General features: G+C 50.3%; 6 protein-coding genes across 6 annotated transcripts; 5 read left to right on the top strand and 1 right to left on the bottom strand.

The window, feature by feature from the left end:
• Positions 1–865: 865 nt before the first annotated feature.
• On the top strand, positions 866–3,997 carry NMD5 (Nonsense-mediated mRNA decay protein 5; the record flags this gene model as incomplete). The annotated part of the gene is made up of 1 exon (XM_064871946.1): positions 866–3,997. The coding sequence occupies one exon, from the start codon at positions 866–868 to the stop codon at positions 3,995–3,997; it is 3,132 nt and encodes a 1,043-aa protein (XP_064732326.1).
• Positions 3,998–5,046: 1,049 nt separating this feature from the next.
• PMZ80_003516 (uncharacterized protein) lies at positions 5,047–6,021 on the bottom strand (the record flags this gene model as incomplete). The annotated part of the gene is made up of 1 exon (XM_064871945.1): positions 5,047–6,021. One exon carries the CDS (start codon positions 6,019–6,021, stop codon positions 5,047–5,049), a length of 975 nt encoding a protein of 324 aa, XP_064732325.1.
• A 626-nt stretch (positions 6,022–6,647) lies between these two features.
• On the top strand, positions 6,648–7,163 carry PMZ80_003515 (uncharacterized protein; the record flags this gene model as incomplete). Its single annotated transcript, XM_064871944.1, has 1 exon — positions 6,648–7,163. The coding sequence occupies one exon, from the start codon at positions 6,648–6,650 to the stop codon at positions 7,161–7,163; it is 516 nt and encodes a 171-aa protein (XP_064732324.1).
• Positions 7,164–8,458: 1,295 nt separating this feature from the next.
• PMZ80_003514 (uncharacterized protein) lies at positions 8,459–9,688 on the top strand (the record flags this gene model as incomplete). The annotated part of the gene is made up of 1 exon (XM_064871943.1): positions 8,459–9,688. The coding sequence occupies one exon, from the start codon at positions 8,459–8,461 to the stop codon at positions 9,686–9,688; it is 1,230 nt and encodes a 409-aa protein (XP_064732323.1).
• A 966-nt stretch (positions 9,689–10,654) lies between these two features.
• PMZ80_003513 (uncharacterized protein) lies at positions 10,655–11,950 on the top strand (the record flags this gene model as incomplete). Its single annotated transcript, XM_064871942.1, has 1 exon — positions 10,655–11,950. The coding sequence occupies one exon, from the start codon at positions 10,655–10,657 to the stop codon at positions 11,948–11,950; it is 1,296 nt and encodes a 431-aa protein (XP_064732322.1).
• A 1,791-nt stretch (positions 11,951–13,741) lies between these two features.
• Positions 13,742–14,988, top strand: MPG1 (mannose-1-phosphate guanyltransferase; the record flags this gene model as incomplete). The annotated part of the gene is made up of 4 exons (XM_064871941.1): positions 13,742–13,748; positions 13,797–13,806; positions 13,862–14,919; positions 14,969–14,988. 4 exons carry the CDS (start codon positions 13,742–13,744, stop codon positions 14,986–14,988), a joined length of 1,095 nt encoding a protein of 364 aa, XP_064732321.1.
• Between the last annotated feature and the right edge of the window lie 786 nt (positions 14,989–15,774).

The raw sequence follows: 15,774 nt of genomic DNA, 5'->3' as shown, positions 1-15,774 counted from the left end.
GCGCGTGGTCATGCCTGGATATGCTGTTATGTGCTGAAATATGTATTGACTGGGCGGACCAGTTGCGGAGGACCCCAGTCTTGCGTGTGGAACTTAATATCAGGACTTATCGCGTCTCTGAGGAAGCACGTAGCAGTAAGCATAAAGAGGTCCGTCCCGAGGAGTGGCTTGAGTCAGCATTTGTATCGCAGATATCGAAATGAGCCGGACTGTTGTACTTTGATTTGTGAGCCCTTATCTAATGCATGGTTAATGCTCCTTGATACAGTCAGCCAGGACAAAGCATGGCCATCCTACGGACATGCCGAGCCATGCAGTAGTATAGTAGAAAGCGTCTTTACATGGCTGACACAGCTCGTTATCGGTGTTGAACGGAGAACGTGTCCTTGCGCGCCATAATGTTGTGGTCGGCCAACATGTGTCTTCAACCATGAACAGTCCTCTCGTACGAGAACCTGTGTCCATGAGGACAAGAATAGCCAGCACGCACAAAGCTGACGCTGAGTAAGGCTTCACCGCCTTGGGTGACAAGGCTACAAAATCTGATTGGGCACTGTGGTCTTCGTGCTTGCCTCGTGAGTGGACTTGGTGGGTTGGATCACCTGCAGCGGGCACCAGAAGTGCATCCCGCTCCTGCCAAGACCCAGCCTGATTGCTCCACATGAGAGGCATTATTATTTTGTCTACAGAACTCTGTTTACACAAACATTTGGGTGGCAGCGATATTCATACTTTGTTTGGGTAGTGCAACAAATCTTAGCTGGTTTGCCAACTTCGCAAGCGGCCCGAGCGGTTAGGCATGCATGGTACCACTTTAGAAAGAGGAGCAGGCAAAGAGGACTGAAACTGGGACTGGGACAACGAAATGGATCTTCGAAGCACAATTCATTCCACTTTGTCGGCCGATCAGTCTACTCGCCAACAAGCCGAACTCGCCCTCAAACATGCTGAGCAACAACAAGGGTATATTCTGGAACTGTTGAACCTGATTGAGGCCGAGCAGGACCATGGAGTACGGCTGGCAACTGCGGTCCTCCTCAAGAACAGGGTCAGCAGGGCCTGGCCTACCGAGAATCCCATAAATCAGCCGATACCAGATCCTGATCGCAAGCCATTTCGCGACCGCCTACTGCCAGTCCTTGCGAACTCTCCTCACGCGATACGCGCACAACTTGTTGCCATCCTCCAGACCATATTGCAAAACGACTTTCCGAAAAAATGGCCAGAATTCATGAACATCACAATACAATTGCTCAACGAGCAGAATGCGAACTCGGTCTTTGCTGGTTTACAATGCTTGCTTGCAGTATGTCGGACGTACAGGTTTATGGCCGGTCAAGAGAGGGCGAATTTGGACAATGTTGTTGAAGTCGCCTTCCCTGGGATTCTGGCAATTGGAGGTAGACTAGTCGATGACACAAGTGCTGAAGGCGCCGAAATGCTCAGAATAGTGGTGAAGTGCTACAAGCATGCGGTATACTATGAATTGCCGAAGCCGTTGCAGACCCACCAAGCGACTGTTGACTGGTGTACCTTATTTCTGAGGATAATCACAAAAGAGCCTCCAGAACACGCGTTGGCTGAGGATGCGGACGATCGAGAGCAGAATCACTGGTGGAAGTCGAGAAAATGGGCATATGCAAATCTGAACAGGCTGTTTGTGCGGTACGGTAACCCTAATGGACTGTCTGCAGATTCCAAGAAAGATTACGAAGGCTTTGCGAAGAATTTCATCACAAACTTTGCGCCAGAGATCTTGAAAGGTTACCTCACAGAAATTGAAAAATGGGTTGGCGGCAACCACTGGCTGAGCAAACCATCGCTCTCCTACACGTTGATCTTCTTGGAGGAGTGTGTGAAGCCTGCAGCCACCTGGGAAAATCTGAAACCGCATCTGGACAACCTCATCAAGCATCTCGTGTTCCCAGTGCTGTGTCAGAACGACGAAGAACTGGAGATGTTCACAGACGACCCATCCGAATATCTGCACCGGAAACTCAATTATTATGAAGAGTCGAGCTCTCCGGACATGGCAGCCACAAACTTCTTGATAGCGCTCACGAAATCGCGGAAATCGCAGACGTTCGCTGTATTGTCCTATGTCAACGAGGTCGTGACGAGGTACGAGTCAGCTCCGGATGAGCAGAAGATCCCACGAGAGAAGGAGGGTGCCCTGCGGATGATCGGTTCACTGTCAACCGTCATCCTCGGGAAAAAGAGTCCAATTGCAGATCAAGTCGAGTACTTCTTCGTCAGACATGTCTTCCCTGAGTTCCAGTCGCCTCACGGTTTCCTTCGAGCGCGGGCGTGCAATACACTGGAGAAGTTTGAACAGCTGGACTTCAAGGACCCGAACAACCTACTTCTCATTTACAGCAACATTCTGAAGTGCATGGCAGATCAGGAGCTACCAGTTCGGGTCATGGCTTCGCTTGCGTTGCAACCGCTTATTAGGCACGAAGTCATTCGAAATGCGATGGAACAGAACATTCCACAGATCATGCATCAGCTGCTAAAGCTGGCCAACGAGGTAGATGTGGACGCCCTTGCTAATGTGATGGAAGACTTCGTTGAGGTCTTTTCCGAACAGCTGACACCGTTCGCTGTGGCGCTGAGTGAGCAACTGCGAGACACATACTTGCGCATCGTTCGAGACCTTTTGGAGAAGAACGATGCAAAGGGTGCCAACGGCGACGTGCCAGAGTATGGCGAGTACCTTGACGATAAGTCGATCGCTGCGCTCGGGGTACTGCAGACTATTGGCACGCTCATTTTGACGCTTGATGCAACAACCGACGTATTGATGCATCTCGAGACTATTCTGATGCCAGTCATCCAAGTCACATTACAAAACAAGCTCTACGATCTTTACAATGAAGTCTTCGAAATCATCGATTCGTGCACTTTCGCTTCGAAACAGATATCAGATTCGATGTGGCAGGCCTTCGAGCTTATGCACAAGACCTTTAAGGAAGGAGCCGAGCTGTACCTCGAAGACATGCTGCCAGCTCTTAACAACTTCGTTTCATATGGCAAGGAGAGACTGCTGCAGCATCCCCCATATCTGGCTGCAATGGTCGGAATGGTAGAAGACATCTTTCACGATCCCAAAGTGGGTGGTGTTGACAGGATATGCGGGTGCAGGTTGGCCGAAGCTCTAATGTTGCACCTGCCTGGAGGTCCCATGAATCCGTACTTGTCCAAATTCATTGAGCTTGCCATGCAAAAGCTTCTGGAACAGAAAAATCCAGTCAAGAGCCTCAAAATACATCTGCTCGAGATGGTCGTCAATGCCATCTACTACAATCCTAGTTTGGCCCTTGCGTTCCTTGAGCAGAATGGATGGACAAACAAATTCTTCAGCATGTGGTTCGGAAGTATAGAACTGTTCCGGAGAGTCCACGACAAGAAGCTTTGCATTGCATCGATATCAGCGCTACTGACGATACGTGCCGAGGACGTTCCGCCATCTGTACAAACGGGCTGGCCTAGACTATTGACCGGCGCAACGTATATGTTCAAGACCTTGCCTGCTGCCGAGAAACATCGTGAAGAAGCTAACAAGGCAGACAACGATGGGGATTACAATGACGATCTGTATGGCTCCGATGAAGAAGCCGAAGACTGGACCGAAGAAGAGACTGTCGGCAATCAGCAGTGGGGCGGCGTCAACGCGTCGGAAGTGGAAGATACTACGAAAGGCGATATCAAAGATGAGTCTCAAGCTTACCTCGATTTCCTCAGTGAAGAAGCCAAGAAGTTCGGTGCACTAGCCGATGACGACGACGACAGCGTGATGGACGAGGACAACTTCTTCGAAAGCCCGCTAGACAAGTTTGACCCATACGGCGCATTCAGGATTTCGATGACAAACCTCCAGCAGACGCAGCCACAGCTTTATCAGAGCTTGATTGGCGTCCTGGAGCAAAATGACCGGGAGTTCTTGGAAAGGACACTCCAGTATCAGCCGCCGCCACCGCAGCCGGCCCAGCAATAGCATGCTACGTCTCAGCGTGATTCGAATTCAGTCAACGAGATAGACGAGCATGCAGGTATTGAGACGAAAGATTTTGCATATCCTTAGATAGAGGTATCATAAGAGCGCTCTGCGTGTTCTTGAGAGCATAAGTAGCATTACGGTTACATGTGTGGATATGAGGCACTACTGTCTGCCCGTACTCATCACTCTTTCTTGCAACCGCCTTCTTTCCAATCGTTGCGTTCTGCTTACGAGTATCCTTCGCTCCCCTGCCAGCCTTTACACAAAGTCACAGCCTATGTGAACCTCATCTCACGTCACGCACGTGCGACCGATGTAGAAGCCTGAATGCGGCAACCAGACCGCCGAACATTCAGGCTCGCAAGGCGCCGCAGACATCCGCTAATGCCCGGAGAAGAGCGCGATTGTGCCTATGATGCCTTGACTGTTCAGGCATCAGACCTGGCTGCCCCGCCGCATCTCCACACCTCAGGCTGGTGCTCCTGTACTTGATACACTTCGTCTGAAGACAATTCTCACATATTGATACGAAGCAGGGGCGAGGTGTCCGTTTCCGTTGTGCATAAGCGGGCGCCGCGCGAATATGGAAACGACCGCTCAGCTCACTTCTTGGGGCACGCCAGTATTCGATGAAGAGCGATCGCCACAGGAGAGTTTATTGATATATTGAGGTTAGGTCTTGATCTGCGAATCGTCTATAAGACTCCTGTCTCTTCAATGGAGGGATGGTTCGGCCTTTTTTATTCTACTCATGCTTACCTGCGGCCAGGTCGACGTTGCTCGTCGAAAACTTGTAAATAATAAAAAAGCGCGATCGTGAAATCGAGACGTCGACTGGGCGCCATGTTTATTTACGATAAACAGGCGATATTAAAACCCATCGGGGATCAGGAAGAAAAATGTGGTGTATTCCAAATTGTTATTGATAAAAGAAGCGACCAAGTCCAGCTTCGATCGTTCCTTCTATCCAATCTACTTTGCTGTGTATTTCGACTTACCTATCGACTTACCGTTTCGTTTCACTCACCTATTTCATACTGACTGACTTAGCGTTGCACCGTATACCCAAACAACCCTCTACCCGCCAGTATCGCCATCAAAGACGCCCAATCAGCAGCCCAAACACCTTCACCTTGCAGCACCTTGACATAACAGTCGTAGTGGTTACAGTTAGCTCCCTGAGTGTCAGCAACAACCCACGCTGCAGATGCAGTCAGACTTGCCAGGTCAGCGAATTGATCAAGGGCGTAGCCGCAGTGTGTGCAGGTGCTGGTTGTGGTTAGTGTGTCGGTGCCGCTTGGGCCACCAGTGAGTTGGACGTGGGAGAGCTGTTCTAGGGGGAGCAGACGAGCTGTGGGCTCCTGTGTCTGAGCAGTGAAGTCGGGTAGGGCGTCTAGGAGAGATGCGGAGAAGGCGTCTTGGGGTGAGTCCGTGGCGGACGACTCAGGCTCGTTGGGGTGGTCCTCTCGGAGTGGGATACCCATGGCGCAGAGGGCGCATGAGTACTTGTCGATGCGGAGGGCGACTGAGTCGTGATCGTGGTATTGGATGCGTGGCTTGTGGGTTTGGCGGCATGCATACTTGGTGTCTTTGACTGCGGTGGCGTTCTCCAGAGCGAGCTTCAAGAGCTGCTTTGATTTGTCTTGCTTGGCGTCTGGTTTGGTAGCCTTGAATTGGTTGCTCCCTAGGATGTTGCGCAAGGGGCTGCTTGGCCGTCGCGATATAGGAGATGTGGTGGATGATGTGGTGGGTGAGGACTTACCTATTGAGCCCCTTCCGGACCTGCGTTTTCGCTCGTTTGCTGCAGACAGAGCCCGTCGGCTGTGAGCATGGTCAGTGTATGCAGAACTACAAGGATTTGCATCAAGAGCAGTATTCTGAACTGCCTCAGGAGTGGACCTGCCAGCCTCCTGGTTATTGAGTTGTCCCATGTCAGAGTCGAGCTCGAGCACGTTTGGGAGACCAGCTCCGCTGTTATTGACTGATCGTGACATGCCCGATGATTGCTCAGCGTTCAGCATGGTGCTATCGTGACGTGAAGGTGAGTGGGAAGGAGTGAAGCAATTTTGGGCCTTTTATACTTCTCTGGCGGACCAAAGGAGATGACCCAGCATTGTCTTCAGACAGGCTCCAATACATGCTCATTGTCATGGAAACAAGGTCGCTCGCCATGGCTTCTCATTCCCATTGCTTCGTCCGTAGTCCCTTTGTCACCTTTGTCCTCGAGCTCGGATCTCGATACGCCGGGTCACCGAGGGGGGCCCCAGACGACTCCTGTAGGAGGACAAAGGTGACCATCGGTCAGCCACGCCGAGCATTTCCAACAAAGACCTCGAGGCTCTCATAATCGAATGGTGACAAAGTGCCGCTCAACTTGGTGATTCCCGTTCCTGATATAGCATACCGTCCTTGTCCCTCGACACTGGAGGAGCATCAATGGTGTCAGCAATGCTGCAGCGTTGTTGATATATCTTCTGGCTGCGTTAGCACAGCATAATGTTCCCAACCAGCATAAACTTGCAACCAATACACAAAACCACTTTTCAAACCTCAAAGCACCTCAAACAAACCCGATCAGAACCCTTACCTGTAAATCCATAAATCTCACCTCAACCTTGTCATGTGGTTCTTTCTGGCCAAATCCGTCATGGGTAACTCAGCCGTTTCATACATCATACTCAACGTCATCCGCGCCCTCAACATCCTCTCCATAACCGCCAGTATCTTAGCATCTGGCTCCCTCCTCGTCAAAACAGCCGACCTCACCGATGACATTGGCTGGTTCAATGTCTTCGATCTGGCGGAGAAGGTTCTGATCATCCTCTTCGCCCTTCTCATCCTTATCACCGAGCTTCCCAAGCTCTTGCAGGGATACATCGCGAGAAACTGGCCGGCGTTCAGCTACCAATCTGGATTCTGGGCACTAGGTGCATGCCTGGTCTTCTTGGGCTGCGACGTCATGAGCTACTTGACCAAAGAGAAGACTGACAAGAAGCACCTGGGCGGTGACTTCTATCGGATGTGCCAGGCCGCTGGCATGATGTGCATCGTCATGGGGTTTATCAACATGGTTGCGACCCTGCTGTTGGGCGACAGACGGAGAGGTCTGACAGCAAGACAGGTGCGAGCTTTCAAGAATGGGGCTGCCCAGGATGTTGTGTAAGGCAGTCATGTCGGACAGCACGATCATGCATTTTGTGGTCGGTACAGTTTTTTTGAGCTTGCCTGGAATGATAGCGTTCATCAATAATAATTGTTTACCTGTAGCAAAAGGTGTCTGTCCTGTCGCTTACTGCTCTTCGAGTCGTAGCGATGCTCGCAATAATGTCGTCGCATGGTCACTCGGCATGAACAACTTCCGCATCTCCGAGCCATGCATGATCTGCTCCAGATCCTGTTTGCCTGAAATTTTCTTGGAACCGCAGAGGTTTGGATGGCTGGTGGAACCTGGAAGCTCCCGCCATCACCCCTGGTTGATTCTACTCTAGCCTAGAGTGGTTTCACCCTTGCAAAACAAGCGTTGTCCCAACGGTTGGAGCAAGAACGCGTTGATGGCAACAGATAGAGGCAAATGTAGTTAATCCGAACCTCATTGCGGCTGCATTTCTTATTCTAGTACGCGTACTGTTCTTGCCTGTGCACGACCGAAGCCGGATGAAAATCGTACAAACAGGATTGCTACCCAGCTCGCCAGGCATCACCAATCTCGTAAACGCGATGGACGAAATTTCCTGAAATTTTAGGTGACTTCACCCACGCGGTATCCCCAGATTCCGGGCAAAGCTAGGCTGTTCGGCTGTGTGCGCGGTGATCCTATTCGCTGAAATGCATCCAATTCTATGTTAGCTCACTTAGGTCCCAACACTTTCGATACGATTTACGACACACGCATCGTTTATGCTCTTTTTGCAGCAGATCTCGTCTTTGATTCGAACAGGATCACAAGACCAGACCCTTCACCGCTTGAATCCATCGTCACTCCGTTACCAAGCCGCTGCACTTAAGCCAATCATCAGTAGACTATTCTAGAGGACTTGTTGTCGACGAACGCCAGACGAACAAAACACCGTGTCAAAAACATCTTTAGAAGCGCCACGGCCTCGGCAGCTAGCCTAGGGGTGACAAGCTCATTATCCCCAGATTACTGTGATCCGTGATCACCGGCAAAGCGTCAAGATTTAATCATCAAGCCACTGTTCCTCCAAAAGATCTGACGCTCGACTTGCCATCATTTCATCTTAAGGTCCGAGCTTTAGGCACGCCAATCACATTTTAATCGCATCGGCGTCGCGCTTTGAAGGCCTAATTAGCGATACACGAACTGGAGATCCTGCAACACAGTCTGATCACTATCAAGTTTCACCGCAGCAACACAAGATCAACCTCGTGTTACTTTTCATGTGGATGATTTGAGGCTTTGCTGGTCAAGTTGGACAACGGATGACCAAATCTCAGGCAATGACGCACCAAACGCGTACAATCATTCTTGCAGGCGCTCCAGAAGCCAACGATCTGGACTGGGACGAGAAGTCACTTTTGCCAGCTCAACATATCGAAAATGTCAGGTCACAAACATCTTCGCCCGCAAACTCGGATTCGGATTCTGTACTTTCCATGACAATGACTAAGCCCGAGATACCGAAGTGGAGGAAGCTCGAAATGGAGAGGCTGAAGATGCGACCAATGCTTCCGAAGCTGAACATCGAATCTCCGCCGAAGGACGTAGATATGGGCGCCCCGACTGTTTTCTTGGAGACGAGTGAGCTTGTATCGCAGGATGCACATGAGTCGGCGGGTAGCGATGTGAGCGCTGAGGATTCGAGGCCCAGCAGAGGCTCAACGAGCTCGAGGGAGTGTGAACCCGAAACGCAGGACCTGGCGGACTTCTACGACCACTCTTTCAGCATACATGAGGCGATACCATCGTCACAAATCGACAGCCAACAATCCGTCACGCCAGGTACACCGATATACGAGAGTAGTGAGGAAATGTTTCCGGATCAACCTGGTACGCCCGGCGGCATAATACGAACATCATCACAACGAAGATTATCTCAGGCTCCAAGGCCGAAGACTCTAATGAACCTGAACGACGTACCTGGTGCGAACTACCTGGATTCAATACACCCTCAAACGAAGACAATGAATCTCATAGTCGGCATCATCTCGATAGCGCCATCACGAATTGTCACCACAGGTGCCAAGTACGGCAGACCGCGACAAGTTGAGCTAGTGGAACTTCTGGTGGGAGATGAGACTAAGACAGGGTTCAGCATCACAATGTGGCTGCCGCGAGAAATGCATGTGAATTGGAAGGATGGTGCGCAGGAGAAGCCGGAGGGCAGCCGGTCAACATTGCGACGATCACTGAAGGCGGTACAGCCCCGAGATGTTGTCCTGATACAAAATGTCGCACTCAGCTCTTTCCGAGGCAAAGTCCACGGCCAGAGTCTAAGAGGAGATGTGACGAAGATCGATACGCTATTCAGGAAGAAAACCGGCGACGAGGAGCAAGCCGGTTGCTATACGGTGCAAAATTTAAGGATGGCGACTGGGAAGGATCCGCAGATTCTTAAGGTCAAGAGGGTGAGAGACTGGATGGTTGACTTTGTTGGCGAGGCGCCTGGTGTAAATGGCGGGAAGAAGAAGGGACGCAAAGCGAGGTTTATGCCTGATGATACGCAGTGACGGTCTTGATTGTGAATGGTCTTTATGGTTTAGCGTTGGAACTGTGCCCTTGAGCTTGGGCCGCGATGGAAAGCGCAACACAAGAGCTTGGCCGTTGCTTGTACATGTACTACTACCACTATACCCCTTACCGTACACTAATATATCTGGGAGGCAGCAATGCCTAGTCATGAGCTTATGATAGCAGAGAATGCCTGGTGCTGGTTGGATTAGCTACTGAATCACTTGGTTCGTCTGTTCGGTTTTCCGCATATATGCATGTGTATGAGAGCAGTTACATTCTTGGACAGTGGGTGTACGCTGAATAATGAATGAGCATTGAGGGGGGCCCCAGTGCTCTTACTACACGAAACTGACGCGTCGACCCAAAGAGTACAAGCGGGGACTTTTTAGGCGCATTGGACATATCGCTCTCATCATCCTTATTGTTATCGAGGCGGCACAGGTGCCGGACACTGCAGTTCTGAGGCTCTTTCTTTGCATTGAGCTTTATACACTATAGCTGGAGAGAAGGTCGTTCGACAAGCATGCTCAGCGTTCGAGGAGGGGCTCACTATCTCTGTGCTCATGTAGGGTCGTTCTGTTCAAGGACTCGAGGTTCTTGACTGGCAGCAGCTACAGGTACCAGAGTAGTAGGGACATTGGTAAGTGCGACGCCTTGATGCCTTCTACTGACTTCCAGGTTTGAAGATAGCTTTCAATCTCTCTCCGACAGAGCGTGCTCGTCTTGTGCCGCGCCTACCCCGAGCTCTTCCTCTGGTCAACCCATCTTCACTTACGTCTCCCTTGTGTATCACCCTGCTGTTGAGTCATAGCACATGCGATTTCTATCACCCGTTGTCAAACACCCTATGCGCTACTGCAGTGCTCTGTCTCTTTCAGACCCTTCATCGCTTATAACGACTGCTCACTCTTGCAAAGTTCTGTCATTCAAACTCAGTCAATTGCCATTTACCTAACTCGACAATGATCCTACCTGATGTTCTTCTGATCATCCTCGAACACCTCTACAATGACGAGCGCAAGACATTTTCAATCTGCATGAGAGTCTGCAAGGATTGGCACCAACTAGCAAGACCAATATCATGGAAAGATGTCTACCTGTGCGACTACAACATTGAGAACTTCGCGAACAATGTCAAATCGGAGGCAAACCTGGATCGTATTCGCTCTATAACCGCGAGGAGCATCAAGCCGATCTACGTGCTTGGAAGATTGAGCATCTTGTCAAGTCTCTGCCAGCGGATGCAACACATGCCTGCGCTCGTTTCTTTTTCATGTACTTGTTCCTTTATAGGAGCACGCTGCGAGAGCACTGGGGCGCAACGGGAAAAGCTTGCATCCATCCTGCAGTCTCTGCCCTCTACATTGCAACACCTCGAACTGAATGGTTACTACATGGAGCACGATTATCCACTACTGGCGGAGGACCACTTCTGTCTTCTCATCGCAAAGCTCATGCCGCAGCTAAGAAGTCTTCGACTTGAGAACATGCGGTTATGCTCGAAGTTCTTCGAGGCCGTCAAAAGTCAATGCCCATCTTTGAATTCCATCTCTATTAACAATCGTTTTCAGATGACGAGATGCGATTGTGGAACCGACGAAGCGACTCAGAGGATAACCTTCGATGACACTATCGAAGAAGTTCTCGGTGCTGCCAGAGCGCTGCTGAATCAGGGCTACTTACCGAGCATCGAGCGATTCGTTGTTGTGGGATGTGTATACCTCGACAAGCCAGATGTCGCCACCTTTCAGAACTTGTATAAAGCCGACGTAGTAGCAAATACAGTAACATCATATCCCTGTGCTCAAACTCACCCTGGGTGGCAATACACGTGGTGGATGCGCTTCATGAATCACAACACCGGCGCAGAAGTTGACTTAGACGCTACAGCAGCTGAGCTTCAGGAATTCGTGGAAGATTCGTATTGGATTCAATACAATAACGGTGTTCGACTACCGCAAGATCTGCAGCTGCAGCCACATCATCCCTCGCAAAATCGACTTGCCTGGTACAATAATGCAATAACTCAGGCAGAGGAATTCAGAAACCAAGAGAGTCCTGTCACGAAGCTATTCTATTGGGAAGACCGCGTCAGAAGATCGCTGCTTCACGTCCAGACGAGCAATGGTCTTCTTGTGCCAAAGGTTATTCGCCGCGAGACGCCGGTTGAGGAGATGTACCTTGATCCTAATTCAGAGGAGGGTCAGAAGCCGAAAGAACTACATTGGATCCATAGATGTTTTGGATGGGCGCAGTGAGGTTCACGATCCTAGGTGGCAATGAGCACGAGGTTGAAGTGTTCAGAGTCGTGGAGCTTGCAGCTGGAACGAGTAGAGTCGTTGTTTCGATTGCGCATGAACGGCACGAAGGACAATGAAAGAAGGAACTTCGACATTGTGAAGGTGAAGAGCTCATGTTAGTAGCTAGCTAGTCAATGAAAACAGAGCTTGTTAGTAGCTTATTCTGGGACGCTTTTGGACGAACCGTGATGTCGAGCGCCTCGACCATCTGTCATGGCGAGCGTGTAGGTTATTCCAAGGTACTAGAGTTCTCGCGAATCGTCCATAGCGGCCTAGAACCAGATCACTAGAACATCAACCCTTATGCCTTCAACAAATGCTCATAGACCCGGGCGCACTTCGGAGTTGGGGCCAGTTCGCCTGTACTGAAGGGTAAAACAGAGTCAACCCAGAGCACTGTTGCCCTCCGTGGATATGGAAAAGAGTGTTTATAAGCTCTTAGGTTGGTTGAAGCCTCCAGATGTTCGAACTTCATTTGACCATCGTACAATATGTTTTCAATCTAGGGTTACCCTTACGAGTACTCATAGATCCACTAAGTATCGGAATATGGCTGACTGATTTGATCGGAGGATTCATACAAGCCTAAGTAGCCTCCGTCATGCTCCGGGGTTTGTGCTTCACGTCGCAGCATAGCGCCCATCTTATGTCCCTTGTTCGACAGTGAAAGAACACGTCGCATCTTCGCCTGGCCTCGGAAAAGGTGACCAGGGGAGAGTCAGATGAGAGCGGAACAGGTCGAAAACGAAAGGAGCTGAGCCAAGCTTTTACGGGATGGCACCACCGAGCCCCAAGCGCCGAAAGTCTAAATTCTAGCTGCGGCTCACGCTTACGACTGCTGGAAAAGGAGTGAAGACTGATGCCTTTTTACGCATGGCAAAGCTGTCCTTACTCATGCGGCGTACACATCTGCAAGAGTGCGTCATGGTTGATGCCATAGCTGAGACAGCTTCTATCTATGTACCTGTGATGTCTCAAATATCGTAAGGAAAATACTGGGCGTATCTGTCGGTGCTACGCGTTGCTCGTCCCATCGAGGACAGAAAGGGGTCGAGCTAGAGGAGGCTCAGACGACCAATTCAAAGGTCTTTCGCACCACGTGAACCAGCGGAAGGAGACCGATTCGGAGATGTCTCCTGCTGGCCAATCTTTGCGAAATTGGATCGAAGTCCCTCAAGCTTCTGGACGGGCTGCGAGGCTTGACTGGAACGTGGGCGGAGGACCCCTCGAACCCTGGCCAACCTCGATTTGGCCAGCGGTAAGTGGGTCAGGAACAAGTGCTATTGTTATCGATAGACAAGTCGAGGAAAGGACAGTTATCAAGATGTCAGACGATTGTAATTTAGCATACAGAGACGCACTGCTTGCCTCGTCCAGTTTATATGTGGTCGATGTAACATCGTACCTGCTGCAAACATAGACTCCGGAAGCGGTAAATGACGAGTGATTTTCAGAATTTTGAACAGGTTGTCCTGCAGACTCCCCTCTCCTGACCAGATCTTTATTTATTGCTGCTGCAGTCTGCACGAGCGTGTCTTTGAGCTCTTTGACTCCAATCGCATATTCAATAGACACTGTTGACTCCATCGTCGCAGGACACCTTCTCTACTACAAACCAGAATACACTCGCTTAGACTCGGCCTGCATCTTCCTGCATTCTTGACCGCTCCTGCTTCGAGAACACATTGAGCAACTACTCGACGTCTGCAGCTCAACTATACAACAAGGCGACACACACACCATCTCAATATGAAGGGTAAGGCTTCCTGAACCACTGTGGGAGACGTCGCTAATCATATCGCAGCCCTCATTCTGTACGCCTCTCCTCGAGGACAGTTCCTGCTGCGCAATATGCTAATCACTATCCAGTGTTGGTGGCTTCGGCACCAGACTTCGACCACTCACCCTCACCCTCCCTAAGCCCCTCGTCGAGTTCGGCAACCAGCCCATGATCTACCACCAAGTCGAAGCCCTTGCCGCAGCCGGCGTAACAGACATTGTCCTCGCAGTCAACTACAGACCAGAGATCATGACAAAGGCTCTGGAAAAGTACGAGAAACAGTTCAACGTCAAGATCACATTTTCTGTTGAGACGGAACCACTCGGCACAGCTGGTCCTCTAAAACTAGCAGAAAAGGTTTTAGGCAAGGACGACTCTCCTTTCTTCGTGCTCAACTCGGACGTTATCTGCGACTACCCGTTCAAGAAGCTGCTAGACTTCCACGAGGATCACGGTGAAGAGGGTACAATCGTCGTCACAAAGGTCGAGGAGCCCTCGAAATATGGTGTCATTGTGCACAAGCCAAACCACCCATCGAGAATTGACCGATTCGTCGAGAAGCCAGTCGAGTTCGTGGGTAACAGAATTAACGCTGGTATTTACATCCTCAACCCATCTGTGCTCAAGAGAATAGAACTTAGACCTACATCTATTGAGCAGGAGACGTTCCCAGCCATTGTCAAAGATGGCCAGCTGCACTCCTTCGATCTGGAGGGCTTCTGGATGGACGTTGGTCAGCCAAAAGACTTCTTGTCTGGTACATGCCTGTATCTTTCCAGCTTGAACAAGCGGAACCCAAAGGCTCTTGTTCCGTCATCTGAGCCATGGGTTTTTGGTGGAAATGTTATGATGCATCCATCAGCCAAGATCGGCAAGAACTGCAGAATCGGGCCAAATGTCACGATTGGTCCCAATGTGGTTATCGGCGATGGTGTCAGAATCCAGAGATCAGTAATCTTGGAGAACAGCAAGGTCAAGGATCATGCTTGGGTCAAGAGCACAATCTGCGGTTGGAACAGCAGCATTGGCCGATGGGCTCGATTGGAGAATGTCACAGTGCTCGGTGATGATGTGAGCATTGGTGACGAGGTCTACGTCAACGGTGGTTCAGTGTTGCCGCACAAGAGCATCAAGCAGAACGTTGAAGGTAAGCATGTCACTGGTCGTAACATGAACTTTGCTAACATTCATTGTAGTGCCTTCGATCATCATGTAAAGCTATCCAAGCTTTCATGCCCGCGTACCATTTACCTTCTCCCCATCACATTCTAATTCCCTCCATCTCGATTACCGGCGGCGTATACGGCGTTGCAAAGGCTTTCCATCACTTTGGCGCAGGTTCATGAATTTCGACAAAAGTGCTTGAGAGTTTCTCCATCTCAGTCTCTAGAGAAGAGCTAGGGTATATTCCACATAGTTGGACGGTAGAAGAATTCTAGATAGCAAGCGTGTTACACCGCACATGTCTGGCCAAATACTCTGAAATGGTATAGACATGCTGGGACACTGCTTCGACAGGAGTTGCCAAACTGGCATAACGATTCACAACTTCAGACCTTTAAAAGCTCTTCGGCGTGTGGATCATGTTTACGCTTCTGTCTGATTTCGAGGACGTGGTTTTCCAAAAGACGGAGCAGGTGTTGCCCAAGCAAAATATAAAATTGCTTCGGGCGTCCAGTGAAAGACTTGGCTGACAACCACCTACGGCGAGCATAGAAGTCGCTGACATTTTGTGCGGGCAGGGCACCAGTAGACATTGAGGAAGTTTGAAACAGGTAAGTTGCTGCGAGTCAAAGATCTGTCCGCGGCGGAGAATTTTCGACCTTGAGACGGGCTGGATCCCTTGCTTCACAGATCAACTGTACAACAAAAACGGGATCTGTAACGGCGGGACTGCGAACAGATGTGGCCTACTGTACCTTACACATCACGAAATCAAAGGCAAGAAGGGACTGGTAGGCTCAGTCCAGCCGCTGAATATGTTGAAGCATGGCATCGCCGT

The sequence above is a fragment of the Knufia obscura genome (genome assembly GCF_036327395.1).
Source record: "Knufia obscura strain CCFEE 5817 isolate CBS 148926 chromosome Unknown scaffold_3, whole genome shotgun sequence".
Lineage (NCBI taxonomy): Eukaryota > Fungi > Ascomycota > Eurotiomycetes > Chaetothyriales > Trichomeriaceae > Knufia > Knufia obscura.
The sequence above is the reverse complement of the archived record's forward strand: the minus strand, read 5'-3'. Positions and strand labels throughout refer to the sequence as shown.